Consider the following 25,106-nt stretch of genomic DNA (forward strand, 5'->3'; position numbering starts at 1 on the left):
ATCCTTTTACCATTGTTTTAATGTCAACAGAAATATAGTGGACAAATATTTTGTTTCAATATGACATTGTTGTAAACCATATATTGAATATGGTTTACAACAATTTTTAGTAAGACTGAAATTAAACCAAATCTAAGCCGGAACAAAAGGAAATAAAAATTTGTCTAAGAAAAAAATCTTTTATAGTTTTGTAGTTGGCAACATTTGCTTAAAGTAGTTTGATAATGGCTCAAAAGGATGTATATCCAGAGCCGTAAAGCAGAATAAATAAAAAAAGTCGGTCAATAAATTTAGAATGTCATTGTCACTGTCAGTTTTTAATTGTCAAGTTATGTCCCGTTTGTAATTGTGACGTTTCAAAATTCAGTCATCCATCATCATTCGCATTCGTCGTTTCCGATATATAATATTATTTCATTCTCTTTGGATAGGCCCTCATATTCGGGAGTGTAGTCCTTTAGGAATTCATTAATTCTTAAATTTTTTCGCGTTTGCCAGTATCAGGAATGGCTTCGCCGCGGACTCGCCGTAAGCTGAACTCGATCAGAACTATAGATGATAATCATGTAAGTAATATTACGATTCTGTTAAGCTCCGTATGGATATGGAATATTGTTTAAGAATGGTCAATTTCCTGGCAGAAATGTTTCGAGTGCGGTACGTTGAATCCTCAATGGGTGTCCGTTACCTACGGCGTATGGATTTGCCTTGAATGTTCTGGCGTTCACCGCAGCCTTGGTGTACACTTGTCATTCGTACGATCAGTTACCATGGACAAATGGAAAGACATAGAGCTGGAGAAGATGATGGTGAGTCCCCATTTTGTTCTCACATATATTTAATATACATAGCTAGATCAGTCACCATCATATAATAAATGTTTGTTTAGCTCTGTTGTAATACAGTATTGGTACATTTTACTTTCGCAACTTCAGTCCGTATGGGATATGATCGTTACTTCGTAGTTTTACAAAATCAATGTCTATACATGTAGTCTCAATAAATGTACATTGAACCAGAGACACACATTTGCACATTTCTTAGAATAAAGAAATTCAGATTGTCTGACAACCATCCACCATAGTGACCTAGAAACCATCACTGCCCAGATAATTTCCAGATTACAGAATATTTATACTATATATATAACAATAATATTTCTTTATTGGAAGTCAAAAATAATGTTTGACAATGGAGGGTAGTGTAACAATAACAGTCATATTAGTAATGTCATGGCTGACAACACACATCTCCTTAAGACAGAGTATATTAAAGTATCTAAAGTAATATACACACTTACGCGAACAAAAATGTTTAAATATTGTGTATATTTAAACATTTTTGTTTTTCACAAACTCTTAAGCCAGTATTCACTAATTAGGTTTCCTATAAAATATTTTTTATTATACAATTTAATGGAAAAGAAATTTTATTTCTTGTAAGTACAACAAAAACCAATTTTTACATCAAATCTATTTTAAAGTGTTTCCCTTAAATTCATATGCTAATTTTTATGTATAAGAGTATGCTGCTATTTCGCAGGCTCAAGTTATATATATGTACATAGAGTGTGTGACCAAACTTGTGTCTGAAATTGAAACTTCACTCTATCCAGTTAGTTTAGGGCAAAAGAATCTCGTTCAATTCAACTGCTAGAACATATAACTGCACATACTTATTTTTGAGTGTTTTACTTTCTCTTTTTTTTCAAGACATTATTCTTGATACCAATCGAAATCTCGAGGTACTTGGAATAGATATATCTTTCACAGAAAGACAGACATTCAGTGCACATACATTGCTCATATAAAATGAGCAATGTATGTCGAAATATGCCACAGATTAAACAATTTGTTGCATAATGTGGTTCCACAGTCTCTTCTCTTCCTGTGTTGCTACCATGAAATGGTATCAGTAGTTGTTGGAACAATTAAAATAAACCATAAAGGTATATGATATTCATATTTGAACCTGTTCAAGATGCTAGCGCAACCCCAAACCCCAATTTCTACCGCAAATCATAGACAGTGTCAGATTGATATCAGCTTCTGAATGTCTTCATGATATAAATCGCTAGAAGTTAAAATACCATACTGATCATCCTAAATGGCTGTATTCCGGAAACTTTTACCATGCACATTGTAGAATCGCCTTACACAAATGGTATTTCTAATCCAATATGATGTGGAAACTTAATGATGATGATGATGGTGATGGATGAATGATGTAACAGAGAAACAAGTGTTGAGACTGATGTGTGTAACCAGGAATGATAGACCAGTATGAATGTTGCACCATGAATAGAAAACATTATCAGATTTTTTTAGAAGGAGCATGTAACGTCTATACATGCTTCAGTGAGTGAGAAGTACGTTTTAAATAAAGTATTTAATATGTATGTAAATGATTACATTCATTTACATACATATCCTTTATACATCATTAAATAGTAAGAGGAAAAGTGGAAAAAATTGATAATAATGTGCATAAAAAGAGAGTAAGACAGATAGATAGAGATCAGTGGTAAAAGATGCCACTGCGCCAACCCCAAGTAAATGGATAAAGACAAGTCGAGTATTAGTATCCTTAAAATTGCGAAATTTTTATATTTTGGATATCCTAACAGTATGGCATGTGATTATATCAGGGAGTCAACCACACTGACAGTTCGTTTTTGTAGAGTTCATTTGGATACAATTTTATATGTGTGCATCGAATAATCTTCCAGATAGGTCTGAAGTTCAAATATTTTATGCAATCTTATTTTAATAGATTTTTAGAAAGATTTATTAATATTTTTATTACCCAATACCATGACTTGTTACAACTATTACTTTTTATGTCCAAATATGTTTGGAATAAAATGGTTACAAATTATTAAGTACAGCTTATCAAAATACATTTCTGAAATCCAAACCCAAATAGGTTAAGCCATTTTAAAGATTAGCAAAAACAATTAAGGAATTAATCCTTACTAATATTATAAATGTGGAAGTAACTTTCGCTTGTTTGTCTCGCTTTCACGCCAAAACTACTGAACCGATTTAAATGAAATTTGGTTTTTAGATTGTCAAACCCTGAGAAAGGACACTATATTTTTTAATGCGAAAAAAGGGATGAAAAGTTGTATGGAAGTATCGTCATTTTTTAATGTAGAGGCTTGACAGTTAATTTTTAGGCTGTTGATTAAATATAAATAAAGAAAAAAAGGTTTGAAACGGCAGATGAAAGGTTGCATGGAACTATCGTAAGTTTTAAAGCTAGAAGCTTGTAAATTATTTTTAGGCTATTGATTAACTATAAATAAATGCAACGTTCAAAGTTTGTAACTATTTTACCCTTAAAACCCTTTTTATTAGCCCCCAGCCCTTTATTTAGACATAATATTTTATTTGCTGCTGTTCACTATATCGAATAGTACTTCGTCGTCTGCTTGCGTGCAAGTAAATAGCTCCTCTATAGTGATTATGGTCCATAGTTTCCCTGCTGTTTTAACTATTTAATCTTCCCATCTTCTATTTAGTCGTACTCTTTTCCTTTGTCCTTGTCTTGGGTACCGAGTAGTTGTGACCTTGCTCCATTTATCCTTTCTACGTAATGTGTATCCAACCCAGCGCCATTTCAGCTGTCTAGTTTTGACATTTATATCCTGTGTTTTAGTTCTATTTCTATTGATTTGGTGGTTTATCCCTTTCCTCTTTCCTGTTGTACTTCTTTCCATGGTACTTTGACAAGTTCTTAATTCGGTTTCTTCTTCTTTTGTAAGTGCCCATATTTCGCATCCATTTATTTTGTTATATTTCTTTTTAATTTCTCATTATTTCTTTGAAGGATCAATAGTATTATATTTCCATGCCTTTTCAGTTCTTATATCTATTTCTTCAATCATTGTAAAATAAAATAGCCGATGAAAGTTTGTATGGAATTTCGTAATTTTTTTAGCTAGAACAAGACATATTATTAGAGCATAGCCTATTTATTACTCATTAAACGATTACTTATACGACAAACGTGCATGGCAATAGTTGTTCATGCACGGGATTTTCATTTAGTGTTAGACATAAGCACCTTATAAATACATAATTTGTATAAACTGTTATAAAAAATATACTTTTGAGTTTGCCAGTTATTCTAAATTGAATTTGTATACTAAACTGGACGGAAGGGAAAAAATAATAAGATAAAATCCTTGACGTTCATAAGCGGCTAAAATGCATCCTAGATGAATAAATTATTTTTGATTTGGTTTGTAACTGCGCAAGACGTTTTATGTTACTCAAATAATTCTTAGTTAATATTCATGTTTGTATTCAATTAATAAAATCATATCAGGTGCCATATTTAATACAGTCTTATCATGTTCAAAATATCGAAATAATGGCGTCCAAAATAAATGGATATCGATACGAACTTTATTTTATTATGACTAGTTTTGGATAAAAACATCTGCTAAGTTTGTTTACTAAACATGAAACAGGAATCTCGCCTGACCTGAAAGTGATATTTATCTAATTTTAGTTGAGACCTAGCTATTACTCCCGGGCACGTAAATCGATATACCTAGGTCGTGCCCTATTTAAATTTCCCAGTGACCCCGTTTGCGTTACTTGCATAGCAACTATTGAAACTAAGTTATGAAATTCTCTTATGTTAACCCTCTATTGATTGTATGCACTACTAATTGACAGTAGGCTCATATTAGATTAAAATAGGCTTAATTTTCAAACAAATCCCAAATTAAGTTCACATCAGAAAGTTCGTGTATCTGCAAACTGTTTTCTATTTTCGAATTCATTTAATTAATTTGTGCGCACATCGGCCGCATTAGTATTCGCCATAAAGAGAATAGAATAGAAGTGTCTATTAACTTAACTTTTTTGTTTATGGACCGCTTGGAATGAAACATAGACTAAATGTTACGGGATTTCATTTCTGACATTGACGTGCAGACAAACAGATTCTTAAAACTTTTTTTATCTTTGTAACGTAAGTATTGTATTTTTACAAATGGAGGTTGAATGTACCTACAGCTTATTTACGATTTTGTTATATATATGATTAACTGTGATCGCAACTTTATACGCGTGGGATTCATAATAATAGCTTTTATCTTTTTTGTTTGTGATTCGATTAGGAAAATCATATTATGTGTATATAATGTAAAATATGTTAAGCTTATATAATTTACTTATTAGATCTTATTATTTCAAACATAATTATGAAAGTGATCAATTTAGGGGTATTTGGGGATTATGAGACTATCACTTACGAAATAATGAAAAGCAATTTAGTCACGTAATAAAGCTTAAGACATTTTAAGTTATAGTAATCACCTCTTTAGATACATGCTAAATATATATTTCTTGTATATTATATGAGTATGACATAAAGGGATTTCTATAAAAATAACTATATTTATACATTTCTGCAGAGCGTTCTGCTTTAACTTACGTTTCCGACAGTAGGAAATATGTTTAGCAGTGCAATACAATACTGCAATGGCTATATACTGACATGACACGTTCTAGTAAAATTTTAACTTTAATCGCTTTATGTTTTAAATTTAAATTAATAAGTAACGATTTTATTAACTATTCTTGTTTATAAAACACAATAAAATTAAATTTTTACAAGCTTTCATTTAACTTGCAAGTATTTTCCAATGAAATTCTGCAACTCAGTTTTGAAGCAGATTATCAACTGTTCTAGTTAAAATTTTCTAAAAACCTAGTTCGGCAATGAGGTTTGAGAGAAGTTATGTGACGTCATTCTAAATCTAAAACCGAAGGACATCCAGGATCGTGGAGAAGTTATTTTTAACGCACTCCTATAATATCAAAAGAAAGGGTTTCGATAATTCGAAAAACAAGGCTATTAATAGAAAATAGCGGTTTTTTTTTTCAAATAAAGAGGTATACTAAGTTCGTTATTATTTCCCACTATATGGTTATTAAATGAAAGAACTTGAATTTTTCTTTCTTCTTATCAATACAAGTATGAGTTAAAAATATCGGTGATCATGTACTCCGTTGCTCCAATTCGTCTGAAGCATTTTTGAATCCACATTTATTATGATATTAATATCAAATTGTACGAGTATATAGCGTCAGTTGGTTAACAACGTACGTTGCAAAATCATAGGTGCCTTTATTGAAGAGCTAGACTGTTCGGAATCGACCGGTAAAGTGACCTTGCAACAGAGATGCGTGCGATGCGCAGAATGAATTGTAGAGACTGCAATGCCAGTTCATCGATAACAAAAAGGTGAAAAATAATAGTAGAAGTTTAAATTCGCTAATAATAATAAAACAATTTCCTAACATGCTTTTGCTATCAGCTTTTAACGTCATTACACAATTACACAATTTTTATGATAAAAACCTTTCCCTAGACTTTACTTTTGGGTTGATAAATAAATAAGTAAATTAAATAACTTGATCAGAATGATTGTTATTTAAAAAAGTGATAATTATTACTGGTTATTTTTAATACCAGCGAGTGTCTAGGGAATAATATTATTTAATTGAAAAATTTAATTCAATTACTGTAATTTACTGTGCATGTAAATTCAACTACGTAGAATTAATACTTTTAGTAGTCAGTCAATTATTTATTTCTATTATAAAATAAACTGAGTCCGCAACTAAGTAAAGCTTACAATACATTTAATTCAGTTAAGCTATTTTATAATGTAGTTATAAAGGCAAAACATGTACAACACTTGGACATCACGATATCATGTGAGCCCGTGATACCACTCTTGCCATTCTTAAGGAATATGGGGAATCTTATCCTTTCTCTTCCTTTCTTGTAATTTCTCTACCTTCTCTCATCTTTCAAATATAACTTACTAAGCTAACTGCTTGGCGGCTGAAATAGCGATATAACCGTTTGGATTTAAACAACACTAGGTTAAATATTTGAACTTTAGGCATAGGTCTGGAAGATTATTGCCAGATAATAAATATTATTCACACATAAAAAAAGATAGACCACGTTTGCAAACTATTAACCACGACTACGTCTGCTGTTTTTAAGATATAGGATACTTCGTCTTCGTGAAACAAACATACTTCGTACATTTCTTCCTATAAATTTTAATTAACATCTATTTAGCTGGTTTAATTAATAATAATAAATAATCCATTAGAGTGGAAATGTAATAAACAGACTGATAGTCAAACAGACAAACCTTCTAGTTTATAACGTTATTATGTATTTAGTAACAATTTAATGTAATATAACATAGGGAAATAGTAATTTTGTTTATAATAAAACGTCGATGGAAATAATATACCTACTGGCAAATACATGAAAATAAAATCAAATTAAATATGTTATTATTAAAATTTATGCAGGACTCTTTCTGCCACTTAATCCTATAAATTTTTATCACTATCTCTACATTTTAGTTATGCTAGCTGCTATACTTGAAAAGTACTGGCAAGAAACACTGCTAGTAATATTTCTAAATTTCTCTTTTTAAATTGTTTCAATTTAAAAAATATATCATAACGATCAAATAGCGTAAATATGTAATATATAATTTAATTATCGAAAATCCCATGTCTGAACAACTTACCGAGTCAAGGTTGTCTCCCAAGTAATAATTTATAAATTTAAAAAAATATATCATAACGATCAAATAGCGTAAATATGTAATATATATTTTAATTATCGAAAATCCCATGTCTGAACAACTTAGCGAGTCAAGGTTGTCTCCCAAGTAATAATTTATAGAATAATAGGCTTTACTCAGTATTCCTTATTACATCCTACTTAATCAAATTAAATGAAATTTATTGTATCAAAAAAACAACTTTACATCAGACTTCACAGTAAGAATTAAAGGAACATTATTATTATATTTCTTAGTGTAGTATTAAATTTTTTTTGTTGTACCTACAGTATGTTTTCGATGATGTTACTTGAGTCACATTAATCACAACATTACATAAAGTCACTAGTGTCCTGCTTTGGTCATTAATGGTCGGTATGAAGGATATTCAGTTACATTCTCTAGGTGAAAAATTAGTTTAAACTATTGATTTTGGAATAATAACTATCTACTTATTAAAAGGTTATTATATCTTTATTGGTAGTTTGGGCTATTATGCTCGCCCTGAAAGTTCGCTACCTAGACAAGTGAGGGACAATAATTGAAGGATATTCTTAGGAGCAATGGTTTTTATCTCCTTAGGATATAGAAATAAGAAATATCTTCTTGGAAAGTATACTTTCCAAGAAGATATTTCGTTTATGCATGAGAGGGCTACAACCACATAGAATGTGTAGCCAAGTATAATGCATAGTTAAATAATTTCGTTTGTTAAATTTTGGTGCTTCTCAGCAATGTAAATCCTGTGTTACAAGTCATATTTTCTGTTGTAGTAATAAGGAAAAAGACTAGGTAAAACGGAGAAAATATATTAATATAGACTACTGACAATTAGGAATAGAAGTATCAAAACAAGAATCTAAAAAGGAACTATAAATTTCAAAATACAAATTTAGATATAAAAACACATTTCTTATTAGCCAGTTACAATATTTTCACATCTCATTAAGAATATTACTATTAACAAATGATTAATAGACACAGAATGCGACATTAATACTTGTAATATTTAGTTATAGACGCGTCTGTTTGTCCCTACAACTAAGACAATTAAGTGCCAAACGATTGTATCGATGCCCAATCGATTACTAAAACACAAACACTTCTGATATAACGAGACAGCAACATTCAGGTCTTATTTGACTATTTGACGGGAGGAGATAATAGATATCACTCCTATAATAGACGTAATTGAACTTCAGTTCTATAAACGGCGAATTGGACGATGAGAATAGAACTCTGTCGCTCGATGTGTTACAAATATGCACAGCTTGATATTGACCCGAACAATTTTATAACAATATGTAGTTCTTGGTTAAATTTAAATTTCGTCAATATACTATCAATCAAATTTTAATTTTATAATTACTCTGTTGACATATAAAAAATTGCATGAAAATCCTTTTCAATGTTTTTAAGATTATCGCCAATATACAGACACACAACAAGGGAGTGTGTTTTATAATACGTAATAATATTTTTAGGTTAAAAATTTTAAATTTGGATTCTATATACCTACTAATATAGGTATGACCAAATAAATAGTTATTTTTCTAAATCATAAATTTCATAAACTTCCAGGTGGGAGGAAACGCCAAGGCACGGGAGTTTTTCGAGAGTCAACCGGACTACAAAGCTGGTATGACTATACCACAGAAGTATAATACTAAAGCTGCTTCTATGTACAAACAAAGGGTCAGTACTATATAAGAGAATAATAAATAAGGTTACATGTTAGGGGGGAGAGTCGACGTAGTATTGCTTTGTATAATAAGAACTTGAAGGAGTCACAAAATTCGTGTAAAAAATCATGAAAGCTCTCGCTGTCCGAAAGGATCTTAAAGGTCTTAAATCCCTTTCCAATCTCGCTGAAGGGGTCTCAGATTTTGTGTAATCACATTTCAATTTTAGAAATACACGAACCAGTGACGCAATTTTATTATTAAAATGTTATCAACTCTGACATGGGGGAGGGATAAAAATCACTTTAATTAGTATGACGTAATTTATGGATCGGGGCTACCGCCTGCATACATCCACCAGTGGAGGATGATAGAACGAATATAAAGTCAGTTCAGTTAGCCCTCGTGGCTAATTGACCAAGAATCAACTACGTTTGTCTTCAGGTGGAAACAGGTAGGTCGACCATGAGTATATTCCTAGTATAGCAATGGAAACAAGTTTCGATTGTCATTACAATTTAAAAATTACGAGTATACCTATATACTTCTATAATATGAATATACATAAAATGTTTATAAACATTTGAATCAACATCGTAGTTGTTGAGGAAAATGAAATTTGGAAAATGATTTATTTATCCAAATGAAATATATTGTATAGGATAACATATAAATTCTAGAACGAAATAACATTTCATTTAATAACTGATCAATATGCGAAAACAGTGAGTATACAGTATGTAGCGCAAAGAAAATGTATCTTATTTTAGGTTATTAAACTGATAATAACACAATACGCCATTTTGTTTTAGATTATTGCCCTCTCCGAGGGCCGTGCTTGGAGCCCCTCGGACTATAAACCTGAGACGGTGGAGAAGCCAGCGGAGTGGACTCAGTCCAGGGACTTCTATTCGTCTGGTGATAACGCATTTCACACCAGCGGATCTGACAACAACATAAGCTACCAGTGCGTTTATATACTTTCATTTCACATACATTTGTAAAATCGCTATTGCTTCACCTTTTTTTTACGCCCAATGAGGTTTTATTCTATTTTGTGCACGTTGTATTCACAAAATGACAATAAAATTATGATTTTCATATGAAATCAGTTCTAAAAACTCACTCACTTAAGTTCTCAGGATTGTCAAGATATCGAGGTATATCACGGATACCAGGATAGTTTGTGATATGGGGTGTTTATGTCTCTAGGCAACATCTACTGTTTTCCATCAGTTGGACTTTATACTAGTTCGTACACACAGAATACACAGTCGAATAAGAACCATTAATTTAAGAAATGAGTTTGGTTTATTATTTTAATCCTTAAGGTATCTTCATATTCTCGAGTAATATGTATTCTTAGTAACTCTTCTTAGAAAATCAATGAAATACCGGTGAGAAATAGACAAATAATATTGTGTTTGAATTCTTATTAACAGTAGCGAATATGGAAGCGGGAGATACACCGGATTCGGCAACACGCCGAAACAGTCACAGTCGACGCCTATGTCTCCCATACATAGCGGCAATGAAATGGTTGATAACACACTGGCATCGTTGGCTTCGGTTAGTAGAAAATTTTTAAACTATTAGCGGACTCGAAACACGTCATCGTGCCCCGAGGAGTGAACCAATTGTGTTTTCAAACGGTAGAGAAAAAATTATAATGTAAAAAATTTTACGTTCGTAAGCGGCTAAAATGTCCTATGATTTTGAATTTGAATTTGAAACCAATTAAAAACCTAAAAACTACAATAAAATCCGCAAATATGGCCCTGGTTTTTAAGTTTGGTTAAGTGTATTGTCATTGTTCATTTTGTCAACGTCGTAGTTAAAAAAAAAAGAATTTACTGTATCTCAATTCTTCCTTTACAAAATATTTTAACATTCTGTTCTTCAAAATAATTTTGAGAACTTCAATTAGTTTGTGTCAGTTCGTAAATATAATTGTGATATGTTACAGGGGTGGTCAATGTTAACATCGTCTGTAACTAAGGCTGCTCGCACTGCGACCGAGAGCGCGGTCCGTTATGGTGGCATTGCGACCCAGAAGGTCTCTGAAATGGCATCTACTGTGACTGAGAAGGTAAAAAATAATAACAATAAAAATGTCTCAATTATTAATCCGATACATTTTCTAGATATAAGTTTTTAAAGGTACTAATGGAGTGAAAACAGCTCATTAACTGTGGCGTAACCATCTCTACAATGGTGTGTGTGGTGGATTTTATACAAAAATTATTAAGCAAAATTCAATGAAAATCTTACCATTAAAGTTCCAGTACTAGATGAATGGGTATGTGTGTAAAGTCTCATTTAAGCACTCTTAGCATACCACTTCTAATAGTTACGACTTCGATTCCATGCACGTAGCAAAATTTTGTAGTCATGAGTATGTTTGTTTATATTGGTTTGGTTGTAAATTATGTATGTATTTACAAAAAAATGCATTTAAGTATTTTTATTAGTTCTCTAGTACCCATATCTCCTTAGCTTAGGACTAGATGGCCATTTGTGGATTGTCCAGGGTTATTATTATTTTATGTCTTTTATATATAAATGATAAAAATGTATCAGCTAGATGTCTCTATATCAAAGATTTAATAGAAAACCTCAGAAACGACTTAACCGATTCGGGTGCGATTTTCACTGATATATTGTGTATGTTTTATTCCAATTGGTTTACAAATTAAAAAGTAGAACCGCGGGGTCGGCCTATAAGAAATAAAGATCTTTCTTGGAGCATGTTTATTCTTGTTTTATATAAATTGGTCTTTAAATTCAAATTTCAAATTAAATTCAATATTCAAAATATTATCTATTAAAAAATTTTTAAAATCTTTGAAACCTTATATCAGGGTAATAAGTTAATTTTAATTTTGTTATATCGTTTATTTCTTTTGTTAGTATTATTTTTAATTTGTATTGTAATTCTTGAAAGTGTGAGTTTTGTTGTTAATGATATCCGTAACACAACTGTGGACCCAACTGAAAATCAGAGCTGGGCAAAATACATGCTTGAATTAAAATACAAATTACAAAATACCTGTGTTTTTAAAATTCAACAAAACAAAATACTTTTAAGTATATAAATTACGAATTAAATTATTTTTAGTACATTTATTAAAAATACGAATTATTCATTCAGATTTTAGGCAGTATTGGCGTAAACTTAATCTGAATGATGAATAAAAAGCCTAATCAAAGATAATTATCAAAATCATAAATCAGAATAATTAGTTTGAATAGCTTCTTAGTTCCAATTTGATAGAGATAAATTATGTATATGCGTGACGTAGCATCATTTTGTATGTTATAAAAGTCGCACCGGCATATTTGTTAAAATGTAATTTAAAGCCTAATAGTAAAGGAATTGAATTCTAATTACAAATACCTCGGCGTCAGTTATTCAAAATTCAAATTACTAGTTACCATTTATAGATAGTAATTGAAATACTAAATACGAATTTGTATTTGAATTACGTAAAATTCAAATACTGCCCAGCCCTGATAATAATAACATTAATAATAAAACTCTATATTGCGCACTGAAGAAAAAATAAGAAAAAAACAATACTTTGCATAGATGTGCTTAACAAAATACGGCCTTATCGCTTAAAGCAATCTCTTACAGACAACCTGGGAGATAGAAGTATTAAACAGTCAAAAGGTAGGTGGCGCACTATAGTTACAGAAATAATATTCCATTACAAAATACATACACGTACAACTACTAAAGGTATACATAAATAATAAAATATAAAATTTATATAAAACATACATAAGTAAATAAAATACATAAAAATCAAATATTATATATTGTTTAAAATACACATGGATTAGGTACTACAGAACAAACAAATTCCAAAAAGATATTTAATCTGAAAAGATGTTATACTAATATTGTCGTAAATAGAATCAGATTGAGCAGATCTAACAGAAAGTAGCAAGAAACTTATAGGTTAAACAGTAAACAATTAAGAAAATATATAAAAAGATTGACCCGGGGTTATTGGAGAAAGACGGTCTTGTACTTGCGAATCATTATGAAACACGAAACACTTAGTATACATTTACTGTTGTTGTAAATCGGTGTTTATTTTCTTTTATTGTATTGTTTTGTATATGTTTATTTGACTGCGTCACAGGTAAATAATCGCGGTGGTTGGAGCTCGCTCGGAGGGACGACTGACCTTCGTCGTGCAAGCAACTCCGGGCACTACCAGTCGCAGAGTTACGGGGCTATGAGGAGTTCCACCTCGGAACCGTATTCTCAATGGTCAGTATACAGAATACAGGGTATAATAATCAGGACCATCTAAAGAGACGATGATTCCATCTGGGAATCACACTACCAGCGACATCTGTTCATAGTCTTCGACCGATTGCAAGATGGATACAAAAAAAATATATACTTAGGAAACTTAATTTCCCAGGAGGTGCTCTATACTATACGTAAATTATAACTGATCACTGTCTGTACATGAAAGATATATGTGAAAAACTATTATAAGGGATAGAAATTATAAAAAGATAGATCCCAAAACCATATTGTTAGAATTTTAGTATGTTTGTCAGTGCGTTTTGGCGAGCTTGGATCAAAAAAGTACAAATACTATGAAAAAAACAAGTTACTATAAAAAACTTAAGAGAAAATCTAACATATATAAACTAGTTTCCTACGTATTTAATTTTCTCAGATATTTGAACATCTACTTTTTAACATAAGGAATTTTTGCTAGAAATATATTATAACAATATAAACTTGACATTCTTAAGCGGCTAAAATGCCTACATGAATAAATGATATTTATTTGTAAAATTCAGACAAAGTCCAGTTTTGGAATTTTTCCACTTACAATTTACGTTTAGTCAGGGTCACAGATTCCCCGTTTCCGTAATATGTTTCATTACAACTTCCCTATCCAATATTAAAGAATTTTCAAAACAGGCCAATTGTGTATATTATACCGAACATCTAAACCCATTAACTTTACGTCTTTATAATATTAGATTAAATGTACATATACTATTACTCGTTACTTCATCTGATCTTTAGGGATAAAATGTTCATCTCATCGTCACCAATAATTATTTCCTAGCCTTTTTATCGTCATTTGGGGTCGGCGCAGTATGTCCTCTCCTTTCACTGATCCCTATCAGCAGTCCATATCTGAGCTTACTTTCCTTTTATACATATCGTCTTTCACACAATCCATTCATCCCTTCCAATGTAACTACGTTGATGTTAAATACTTTCTTTAAGACATGGTCCTCGTTCCAGAGAAAATTTTCATCTTCAAGGCAAATTAAGATCCGTATTAAGTCATAGAAAGGTAATATTTATTTGTGTTGGTGTTTTATAATATGTATGTAATTATTAAAAAAAATGTATTTGCGTATTTATTGCAAAATATTGTCGGTCTAATAGTTTCTGGGCCTACATTTCAGAGCGTACAAGACAACAATCAAATAACGTTAGTATATATGACTTGCATTCGTATCAGTCTAACTGCTCACAGACAACTAAATTCGAATATACATATGTATTAAAATTAAAACAGGAATGAGCAAACCCAGCCATGGAAGGAGTCTGTGACAACCCGGAACAATCTTGATGCACGCGACCTGTCTCAGGTGGGCGTATCCAGCCCTCCTCCTGACATTAAAAACATCACTATTAAGAAAAAGAGTGATGACGACTCATGGGACTGGCTCAACAATTAAATAGTGAGTTGAAAACATATTTATTTGATTATAGCGACCTCGGTGATTGGCACACCTTACTGCCGAAGATAGTAGGTTCGATTCCTTGCATGACGCAAAAACATTTTTATACATGACTTTTGTATTGGTCTGGGTGTTTTCTATGTATATTATGTATGTATTTCATAATATAATATATTAACGAATTACTTATACAATTGTATCGTTTGTTAGTACCTATAACACATGAGCTGCTTGGCTTGCAAGTAGTGGTGCTGTGTGAATTGTCCAGTCTTATTATTATTATTTAGATCAAACCCGTGTCACAAGTATCGGAATATTCGAAGTTTCTACCTTGTAGTCCCGAAAAGTAACTAGAAACAAGTCCGGGCACAAATATGATGAATCCATGGAATTCTAAGCTATATTCCATTTCTTTTCATGTACATCATGAAAAGAAACTAACTAAAACCAGATACTTGCCTAATTGGTGTAGCTTCTGGAAGTTCTTTGACAGATGTTAATCAGGTGCCTGCAGGTCAATATAAGTCAGAACTTATAAAATGTTGTTTAATGATAAAGATTTATAAATACAACTGGTTTTAATTAATACAAGAGCATGTACTAATTAGTACCCGATAGAGTTAAATAAATTTAACATAATATACAAATAATTTTTAATCAAAACTCGAAAGACTCTTCAATAGTAGCTCTTTATTATTGTACCGCAGAGAATATGTAGCTAACTCGGTAGGTGCTCTTTTTTTAAAGATTTAAAATTTTATTTAATTCTGCATGTTTGTTTTTATGTGAAGACAAACCTAAAGTATATAATACTGGCTCCTTCACACAATACTAATAGAGAAAAGAAGTTTCAATTCTCTCTTACAATATATTTTTAAAACTAGATTTTTTTGCAAATTCTTTTACTTTTTCGTTAGATCATTCCAATTTTTTTACACAAATCTTGTCTATTATTTGTAAATACAAAAAAAAACGTAATTGAAGGTGAGAGAGAGTGAAGGTGAGAGTCTATCCAAAATATAATTCAACATTCTTATTTTTATCTAGGGTAGATTTGAACTTACGACCGTTGGGGTCTCAGATAAATTAGACTTAAAATTATATTTAATTAGCAGAATTAATCATATCTATGTAAGTTCGGCGATAATGCAATATTGTAAATAATGAGCCATGGAGTGACATGCTGACAAATTACAAGTAATTCGAGCGGGTGCATAAAAAATCTGATGGAATTTGGACTCATCGGCATTATCAATTGTTGCAGTTTTGATAAATGTAACATTTGACAGTTTGACACTCCCCTATCAGGATTGATTTAATGAGTGTTTTTAATAGTTATTAATGCAACTAATTTTAACATTACAGATTCTTGCAACTTGGAGTTCACACAACCCTTCTATGCTACAGTGCAATTCTATAAATTAAGCGATATTGTTAGCACGGGAAGTTTCGACCCTCCAAATTGTATCATTATTTTTAATGTATCTATGAATCTGAAATTTATTCTTAATGTACAGTATAGGAAAAATGTATAAGACGCGGGATATTCTTCAGATGTTCTGTATGCTTTCATAATACATACATAAAGTCATTGAAGGTGGAAATAGTCCAAAGGAGCGAATACTAATCTTTCTTCTAATTAAAAACTTGGTGTCATTTTACGAAATATTGTTGTCAACATTGTTCTAATAGATTGATGTATTAATGTTCAATTATAAATGTTACGCGATTCTGAATTCGCATCAAAGTATTTGTTTTCTTAGTGCTTATTAAGTTATTAGGAGAATAGGTGTTTCAAAAATCATAATTGGATAATTGTAGTATAATATATGTGTATGTATGTATGTATATAATTAACTGATAGACATGACCACTTTCGCAAATTTACTTCTTGAAATTTAAGTTTAAATCTATCTTAGCCTACTTTTAAATTTCTCTAGTATTCTTACAATTCTCTGTTTTCTTTTATGTACAAGGTCAGACCGATAATGTATTCTTTGTTTGTTGTATACTGCATATGTTTTGAGCGAAATAAAATGTTTCATTGTAGTTATACCAACCATTTTCTAGTACTACATATAAATACGAGATGCTGTTTCAAACTGAAAATTATTTAAAATATACATAACAAAAAATCATTTAAAAAAAACACAATTTAATGATTTTAATATTTCCTACTGTCCAATAATTAGTAACAGTTTCATTCACGACTTATGCTCCTGGACGTGTCTAAATACAGAAAAGAAGTACAAATACGTAATAATACAATGACGTTTAAATGTCGATACAGCTGATCTATTCAATATACATTATTATAATAGTAAGTATATGAAAAACTATTTTCATAATAACCATTTATGGCTCAGACATAGCTACAAAATATTATATTAAAATGTACAATGAAATCTATTTTGCATAACAACAAGCATTTCGAAATGGGAGGTGTTTGAACCGCCGCTTTATTTTGCCTTTAGGAATTTGTGGTGAAAATATTATTATTTTTCATAATAGTATTTTAAAAGCAGTTATATATGCGTATATACAGAATTTTGTTATGTGTCCTCTCACTTATAAAAAGCATACTATTAAAGAACCATGAAGTATATTTTGCCACTTTAGTGTTACAGTTTACAACAATCCCTCCAAAGTTTGAATGATATTAGTGCGGTAAACCAGTTTATATTACAAAAAATATTTTGCTTTTAATTTTGTCCCATCCAAAATTAAAATACATATTTGAAATATATTTATACATAATATCTATTACTTTAGGACAAGTACAATTGCATGTATTTGTCGATGTATATGCATTTATGATATCTATATTTATTTGTTTTATCCATCATATTAATCTTAACCATTGGTCTCGTAGCATAGAGTTATTCCGCAATTAATTTTTAAATAGGTTTATATCCTGTTTATAAGTGAGAGGGTAACTACGTATGTTTAATATTGTATAATACAATTATGATCACGTAGTATGTATTTCTGAATACTGCCGTCAAATGTACGGAATTTAACGAAGCGCATTAAGCGTTTTATAGGTATTACTTTTGTTCAAATATAATACTAGTATATTTATAAATACATAATACGCTGGCAACTATTTATTTGCCATTAAATAATGTGTATTGCATTTAAAATATATAAACATATTTTTTTAAATATAATTAGCAAAAATATAGATAGACGTCATTATGAAATTATATTATTATCTTAAGCTAGGTATTAAATCTTTAGTTATAAATGTATAATATTTAGCACACGGCATAATATTCTCTTTGCATAATATGATTTTATTTAGTTATATCTTGTGAATGGTACATATGTGGCACTACCGTATATCCAGATGCATTGATTGACTGTTCTCCTCATTTGACCACGTAGCTATATTTAAAGATTCTCAATCAATTTGTTTCGCATTGTACTATGCGAAACATTATGTATACACTAAAACCCGTAACTTTACCATCTGAGGCCCGTGGAAAATAAAACTAAGGCGCCCTAAAAATATTGATTATATTTGTTATATTTTTAAAGGTACTTGTGTACTACATTTATTTCTGAACCATTTGCACCCTTTAAGTAAACATTGTATGTCATTCGTGCATCTGGTGGAAGTCGCCTTATACGTATTTCATATACTAGGCAGCCATGTGTTGATTTTTACTATATTTAATGTATGCTTATGATAGGTTTTTTATTTATTAATAATTATCATTCGAAAGACATGTATAATATTAGTTAGTTTTTAAATTTGGTGCTGACGTACGGCCGTTATAGCTTGCATATAAGCCATTTATATTATGATGTAATTATAAATGTATAATATAACTTTTATTTATATATAGTACATTAGTAATCTGACTTCTGACTTGTTGGGGGCTTGTCGTTTGACAGATACTAAAGGCGTTACAGTACATTCTGTGATGTTTATGGTTCATGTTTACAGGCGACCGTTACCAGTTATGGACCGTCAACTCGCATGACATTCCAAGTTATATAAAAACACCAAGATTTTGTCTATGGTATTTGTAAAAATTAAATCACATTTGAAGAAAATTGTCATATCAATTTATTAAGCTAGTGATGCACTTTGGTTATAGATAGATTTTGATGATTATTGCAATAGTTTATACTTTACTTTAGTTTATATTCTACTTGTTGGTATATTTTAGTTAAAATTAGCATAATAAGAATAAAATAAATAAATATTGGATACATCACAATAAATTGTAATCTGCACAACCACAGTATCTCATTACTCGGTTAATAGTTCTAGAATATTTAGATAGATTAACATATTTTACGTTACTTTAAATTTACGTCCTTAGGTTATGTTTTTATATATTTAATACGATTAAGTTTCATGAAATAGACATTTTGGGGTCCTAAATACACGGTGGAACTAAAAATGACTTTGTTACATTGAAAATGCATCAGTAGCTTCACAAATTGATCTTTTATCACACACACGGTAGCATAGTCCTGTATGCTAGAGTGTTGAATAAACTATATTTGCTTTTGTACATTGGAGTATTCTTTTGTATATTCGTAATATCTGTATTGTTTTAATGGAGAAATTATACTTCTAGAATATTCGTTATCGGACAAAAAATCAGTTCTACAAAATTGTTTTTTTCTAATAATATTCATATATTCAAATATATATGTCGTATATTCTACGTTTTGATCATTTGTAAGTATTTAGTATATGTATTTAATTTTTTGATACATGTTATAAGTGGCATAATTATTTAATTTGACTCATTTATTTTTACTAAACAACGATATGTATATTAAATAGACATGGACTGTATAAACTTGATTATGTATCACTTAATTGTCGTACTCATAAAGTATTCTTTAAGATATGCTACAAGAATCTTCTAATAATGAGTAATTGACTTTGTATTGTATGCTTATGTTCTCAATTCCCGATATATGGCATCATAACAATTACAATAACGTTCCTTAATAATTTTTTTTAGGATGAGAATGTTATGCTAACGGTTTACGCAGGCGGGACACCAGTGAAGGATGATTAAATGAGCATAAAGTCAGGTTAGTTAGTCCATCTTTGCAAATGGGAATTTACCACGATGGCTTCCAGGGGGTACCGAGTAGAGGTCGACCTGACGTGATATATTGCTAGCAATGGGGTTATTAGTCTGGGGCTATTACTAACCATCCTCTTCCCCCAATAGTTATGTTTTAAAACACAGTTTTTTACGGATATACCTATCAAATACCTGGAATTCAATGTTACAATGGCAGTAGATAATGCGTACAAATGTAGGCTTGCTTCTCGCCTAACATAATATGAAGTTATACAGGAGACACCTAAAACTCATGCATTGTTTAAATCTTAGTTAGGCCACACTAAAAATCTCACTTCAGACTATAGGGCATGAATACACCACATAAAGATATTGCAACATAGCCGTACGCATTGTCATGATGTATCATTAATAATCACATCAAACGCACAGGTGGTTGCATCTTTATATTATAAGCAAAGTGTAGTAGTTCATACACAAGTCTATATAAAAATATATTTAATATTCACAGATCACAAGTAACTCGTATTTTATATAGTACATTCTGTTTTAATTGAGAATTCCAAAATCAAAACATTAAACTAGCGATTGACCTAGAAGTTTTAATATAAAGGAGTATGTAGGTATCGGTATCAGTATTTTGTGTTTACTATTTTTTAGATCAACCCTATGTACCGACTATACGAAATTACTCGCATTGTAATTTGTTACTTTTCACGTCAGTTGTCGTCTTTATTTAAACAAATAATCAACCGCTTGTGATCAATATGTTATAAAGTCTTATCTTGTAATTTTAAAGTTATCAAATTCTTGTAAACAACTAACGAATCATATACTTCGCGTCAACTAAGTAACTAATTATATTGAAAAGAAAGATTAATTCTAAGGTCATGTTTAAAAGTAGAATAGTGTTGTTGAGATAGATAATATTGAACGCTTTGTGCGATAACGATAATAAAATGCTATTTTATTGAAGTTAAACATGACTTTATGTATACAAAGCAATTATACTATTAGTTGCTTTTGAGGTGAAGTACATATTGAGATATCGTTAGTTGTCATAATTATTTTGACGGCAACGCCACTACTTGAAGTTGACTGTACCAAATGTGATTTGAAATATATGTATTCAAGCTATTTTTTATTATTTTTTTTACTGAATAACTATTTTTGACGTAAATGTATTGATAGTAAAACAAGATTAAAAAATTACTTCGTAGCGTTATTTTGAAAAAAAGAAATTACTGACGTTTTAAGTAGATATAGATGTTATACCTAATTGAGATGAGACAAATACTTTGTCTAAGATAACCTAATTACGTTATATATTTGAAACTGTTTCTTATGCCATGTTGAAATTCCTATCAGTTAATAATAACTATGACGGTGTTTAAATGTGTCATTGTTTATAATTAAGGTCAATAAAATAGTCAATATAATAAATCTGTTTTTATTTTTCAGTGTACAACATATTATTTTGTAGTAAACAACATATCAAAAAGACTATTTGTATATTAAAAAAGGATGTAATGTCACTATATTAACAAATTAAGCACATTTCATTATAGTTCGATCAGTATTTATTTGAATTTTATTAAAATAACACATTTTAGATGCTCGAAATGATTAGTGATTTCACAAACAGCAGACTACCCATCCTGGTTAAGATTTGAATAGAACTAAGGTGGGGCAGTGTGCCCTATCCGCTGCAAGGATTAGTCAAAAACAGTTTTCTTTTGTCGAACGGATGACATGCAATAAAATTCTCTACCATCAAATTACTAATGTGCTACTAAAAGAAATTTGGTTCAAATTTAACAATGACAGTGACCCAGGACTGTTTTTTTTGGATATCTGCATATATAAAGTATATAGCTAGTATAGTAATATCTGAATATAAAATAAACCAGTGTAAAGGAATTAGAAATTTAAATTACAATCAATTGAAACATAATTTGAATATTTTAACACAATGAACAGGCTGTATGGTCTTCAAATATTCGTATTAGCATTATTATTACCAATCAAATATCGTAATTGTATCGTGACTCGTATATCATTTACAATCACAATCTCACTACCACCACCATACCACTACCAAAAACAATGCACAATTCTACTGGTCTATTCCATAATTTCACCAGTTATATTACATGTAAAGATTTATGTAATGCCATATTATAACAAATTAAAAAAATACAAAATTTAATTACATATGCCCTAATATTTGTACACTCTTATACAATCTATTATAACATGTATAAAAATATTAAGGCCATGTACATTATACAATCATACAAAAAATATGTTTCGTCATTCTCAAGGCATGGGTCCATTAAAATAAGAGGACACACACACCTCACACACACACACAATGTACTGTAGTACACTGTATTAAAAAAAAAATCCTATTTCACAGAAAATATCATCAATGTTTATAATATCACCAAATGAAAATTTTGTTGATGTTTAATATTCAACCAACAGACTGAGGTTATTAAGAATTTATGATCTGTGAAATAAGTCTTCTATATTCATTCATACAGTTGGCACAAAAACAATGTACAGTCGAGATAAGATTCCTTGAAAGGAATTAATCAGTGAATTAGTTGATAGCTTCTTGACATACATATTAATAAATTCTATTAACTAGCTAAGCTAGTTAATATGTTTATATTTTTGTTATTTTTCACACATTTCCTGTCGGGTCCCAATTATATCCATATTTTAATATTAAACTTTCCCACATTTCTCAACATTGCATGCCCATAACAACATAATATCTATTTTGTGAAGGTAACCATAAAATTACTTATGTGAAAATAAACAATGCTTCTGTAAAATATTACCAATACTGCAAACAGCTAATAAATGATGAAATATCAATATAATAATAAGTGGAATGTATAAAAGATATAAAAGTATATACTTTTTACTAATTATATAGGTTAGCAATTATATGAGGTTACTGACAATATATAATCTGCAACTATTTCATTATTTTCTTAAGAAACAGACAGATGCTTTGTCGTAACTATAATAGCATGTGTAGATATAATAAATAATTATAATTATTATATACACCATATTAAACCATAACAACAAAAGTAGTAAATATCAGGATAAGTCATAACAGTATGTAAAAGGCTATATATTAAACAGATTTTGTCGATTAAATATGTAAAGTTCTATTAAACTTGCAAATTAGCTGTGACAACTGCAATATTATCCATTTCTCCTGATGACATTATTATCACAACCGTGTCAAATTTAAATATCAACTATCTAGCACTTATTTATTAGAATAAATTAAAAATAACTGCTCATTCTTATCACCATTTTTGTAAATTTCTCTTGTACTATATCTAATTCTTTGCTTAACTACCCATACCTTGTCAATATTTTTTCTACTGTGGACTAAAGGTTACAGTTCTCAACACGATTTATTATGGTATTCGAAAAGGTTTTTACTAATCCCACTTAGATTAAATATAACAATTAATATCAATTGAACAATTTCTCGATATCTCCACCTTATAGACAATAACATTGTAGAGACAATATATGCTTCTTTCAAACAAATATCAAAGATGAAACATTGTAATAAACAGCTAGTTTAATAAAATAGTTACTAATAATGTTATTGTATATAGGCCCAATGATTAAATAGGAAAACATTCTTAAAACTACCACCCCCATCTCCCCACACAAATATTTAAGAGCAATTAAGTTGTGTACACATAATTAACATTTCTACTAAAGTTTATGAGGCCCACATGTAGAAATATATATCTTGCCAATGGCTCAGATACTGAATAATTGGTGAACATATGAATGACATAAATGGTAACTTCTCTGTTACTGATTTCAGAACATTTTCTATGACATTCTTAGAATAACCATTATACATTGGACTCCTTAGCAAGTATAGTACTAGGCCCAGCTTTCTACGACTAATCTCTAGCCTTTGTTCATATGATAACTCTTTCATATGTCTATTGTAAAGCCTCATACTAGCTATATCAATACACAGTGCCACTAACCATTGTTTCCATGCTCTAGTACCAAATAACCTCATTGTGGCGAGATGTACCAGGGGCTTTAATATATGTAATGATTCAGCATACAATAAATCTTTGCCTTCAATATTCAATGTTGTAGAGTCATCTTTAACTTTAATGGGTTGCCAATCTCTGAAAGCCACTGGTGGTGCCCCATCAACCCTGCGTATCACTCTACCCGATCTACGTAGAGTGAAAAATGCATTGGAATTCTCATCTGTATCTTTACCATCAGTATACTGTTTTCTCTGTAAAGAGGGTATCGGAGGATGCTGTATAGGGAGCTCTTTATATCTGAAAAGGAGTATGAGTGCAGAGGAACATTTGAATAACTGCAGTAAAGTAGCTACTGTCCATTTTCCTCGTGTGGCACAGCGGTCCTTAGCAACCAACTCAACAAATACCTCTGTGTAGTGAATTATAGTGAGCCACACTTTCAGCTGCTCTCGGAAGCCGTAATACTGCACTTCGTTGCCATACGCTTCCCTGATTAGTTTGTCATTGTATAACGATAGCAATTTAGATAGAGAATACACTAGTTCTGACACTATGGGTGACTTGTTAATCTTTCCAGCGACGAAATAAGACGACCAGGTAGCCACCGTTTCTACGTCTGTTACCACGCTGGGATTACTTATAACCCATTTTTTATACATTAAAAACAATTCCTTTAGCGATGTGCTTTTGCCCATTTTTGATATTGTTCCAGTTCCAGTCACAGATTAATATGGATAACGTCTGTTGATTTTTTTTACTGTAAACGAATGTGATATTTCAATAATGATATTTAGAAAAATATGTTTATATAATTAATTGTATTACGCCGGTAACTGTATAGACTTACATGTACAAATTTGCGGTTTAATAGAACAAAATCCAATAATTACTATATATCTGACAAATTCATTACTGTATTATCTTGGAACAAATTAAAGAAAGAGAATAAAAAATG

The 25,106-nt window shown here is 30.5% G+C and overlaps 2 protein-coding genes across 2 annotated transcripts; one reads left to right on the top strand and one right to left on the bottom strand.

Annotated features, from left to right (window-relative positions):
• The first annotated feature begins 379 nt into the window (after nucleotides 1–379).
• LOC131849254 (ADP-ribosylation factor GTPase-activating protein 1) lies at nucleotides 380–17,278 on the top strand. The gene is made up of 9 exons (XM_059199287.1): nucleotides 380–566; nucleotides 642–809; nucleotides 9,200–9,313; nucleotides 10,113–10,267; nucleotides 10,743–10,869; nucleotides 11,267–11,389; nucleotides 13,452–13,582; nucleotides 14,868–15,033; nucleotides 16,399–17,278. The coding sequence occupies exons 1-8, from the start codon at nucleotides 507–509 to the stop codon at nucleotides 15,028–15,030; spliced, it is 1,041 nt and encodes a 346-aa protein (XP_059055270.1). The 5' UTR covers nucleotides 380–506; the 3' UTR covers nucleotides 15,031–15,033; nucleotides 16,399–17,278.
• A 3,673-nt stretch (nucleotides 17,279–20,951) lies between these two features.
• LOC131849105 (peroxisomal membrane protein PEX16) lies at nucleotides 20,952–25,106 on the bottom strand. The gene has a single exon (XM_059199096.1). It carries the CDS (start codon nucleotides 24,844–24,846, stop codon nucleotides 23,857–23,859), a length of 990 nt encoding a protein of 329 aa, XP_059055079.1. The 5' UTR covers nucleotides 24,847–25,106; the 3' UTR covers nucleotides 20,952–23,856.

The sequence above is a fragment of the Achroia grisella genome, unplaced genomic scaffold (assembly GCF_030625045.1).
Source record: "Achroia grisella isolate CSIRO2021 unplaced genomic scaffold, CSIRO_AGI_Agris_v1 utg640, whole genome shotgun sequence".
Lineage (NCBI taxonomy): Eukaryota > Metazoa > Arthropoda > Insecta > Lepidoptera > Pyralidae > Achroia > Achroia grisella.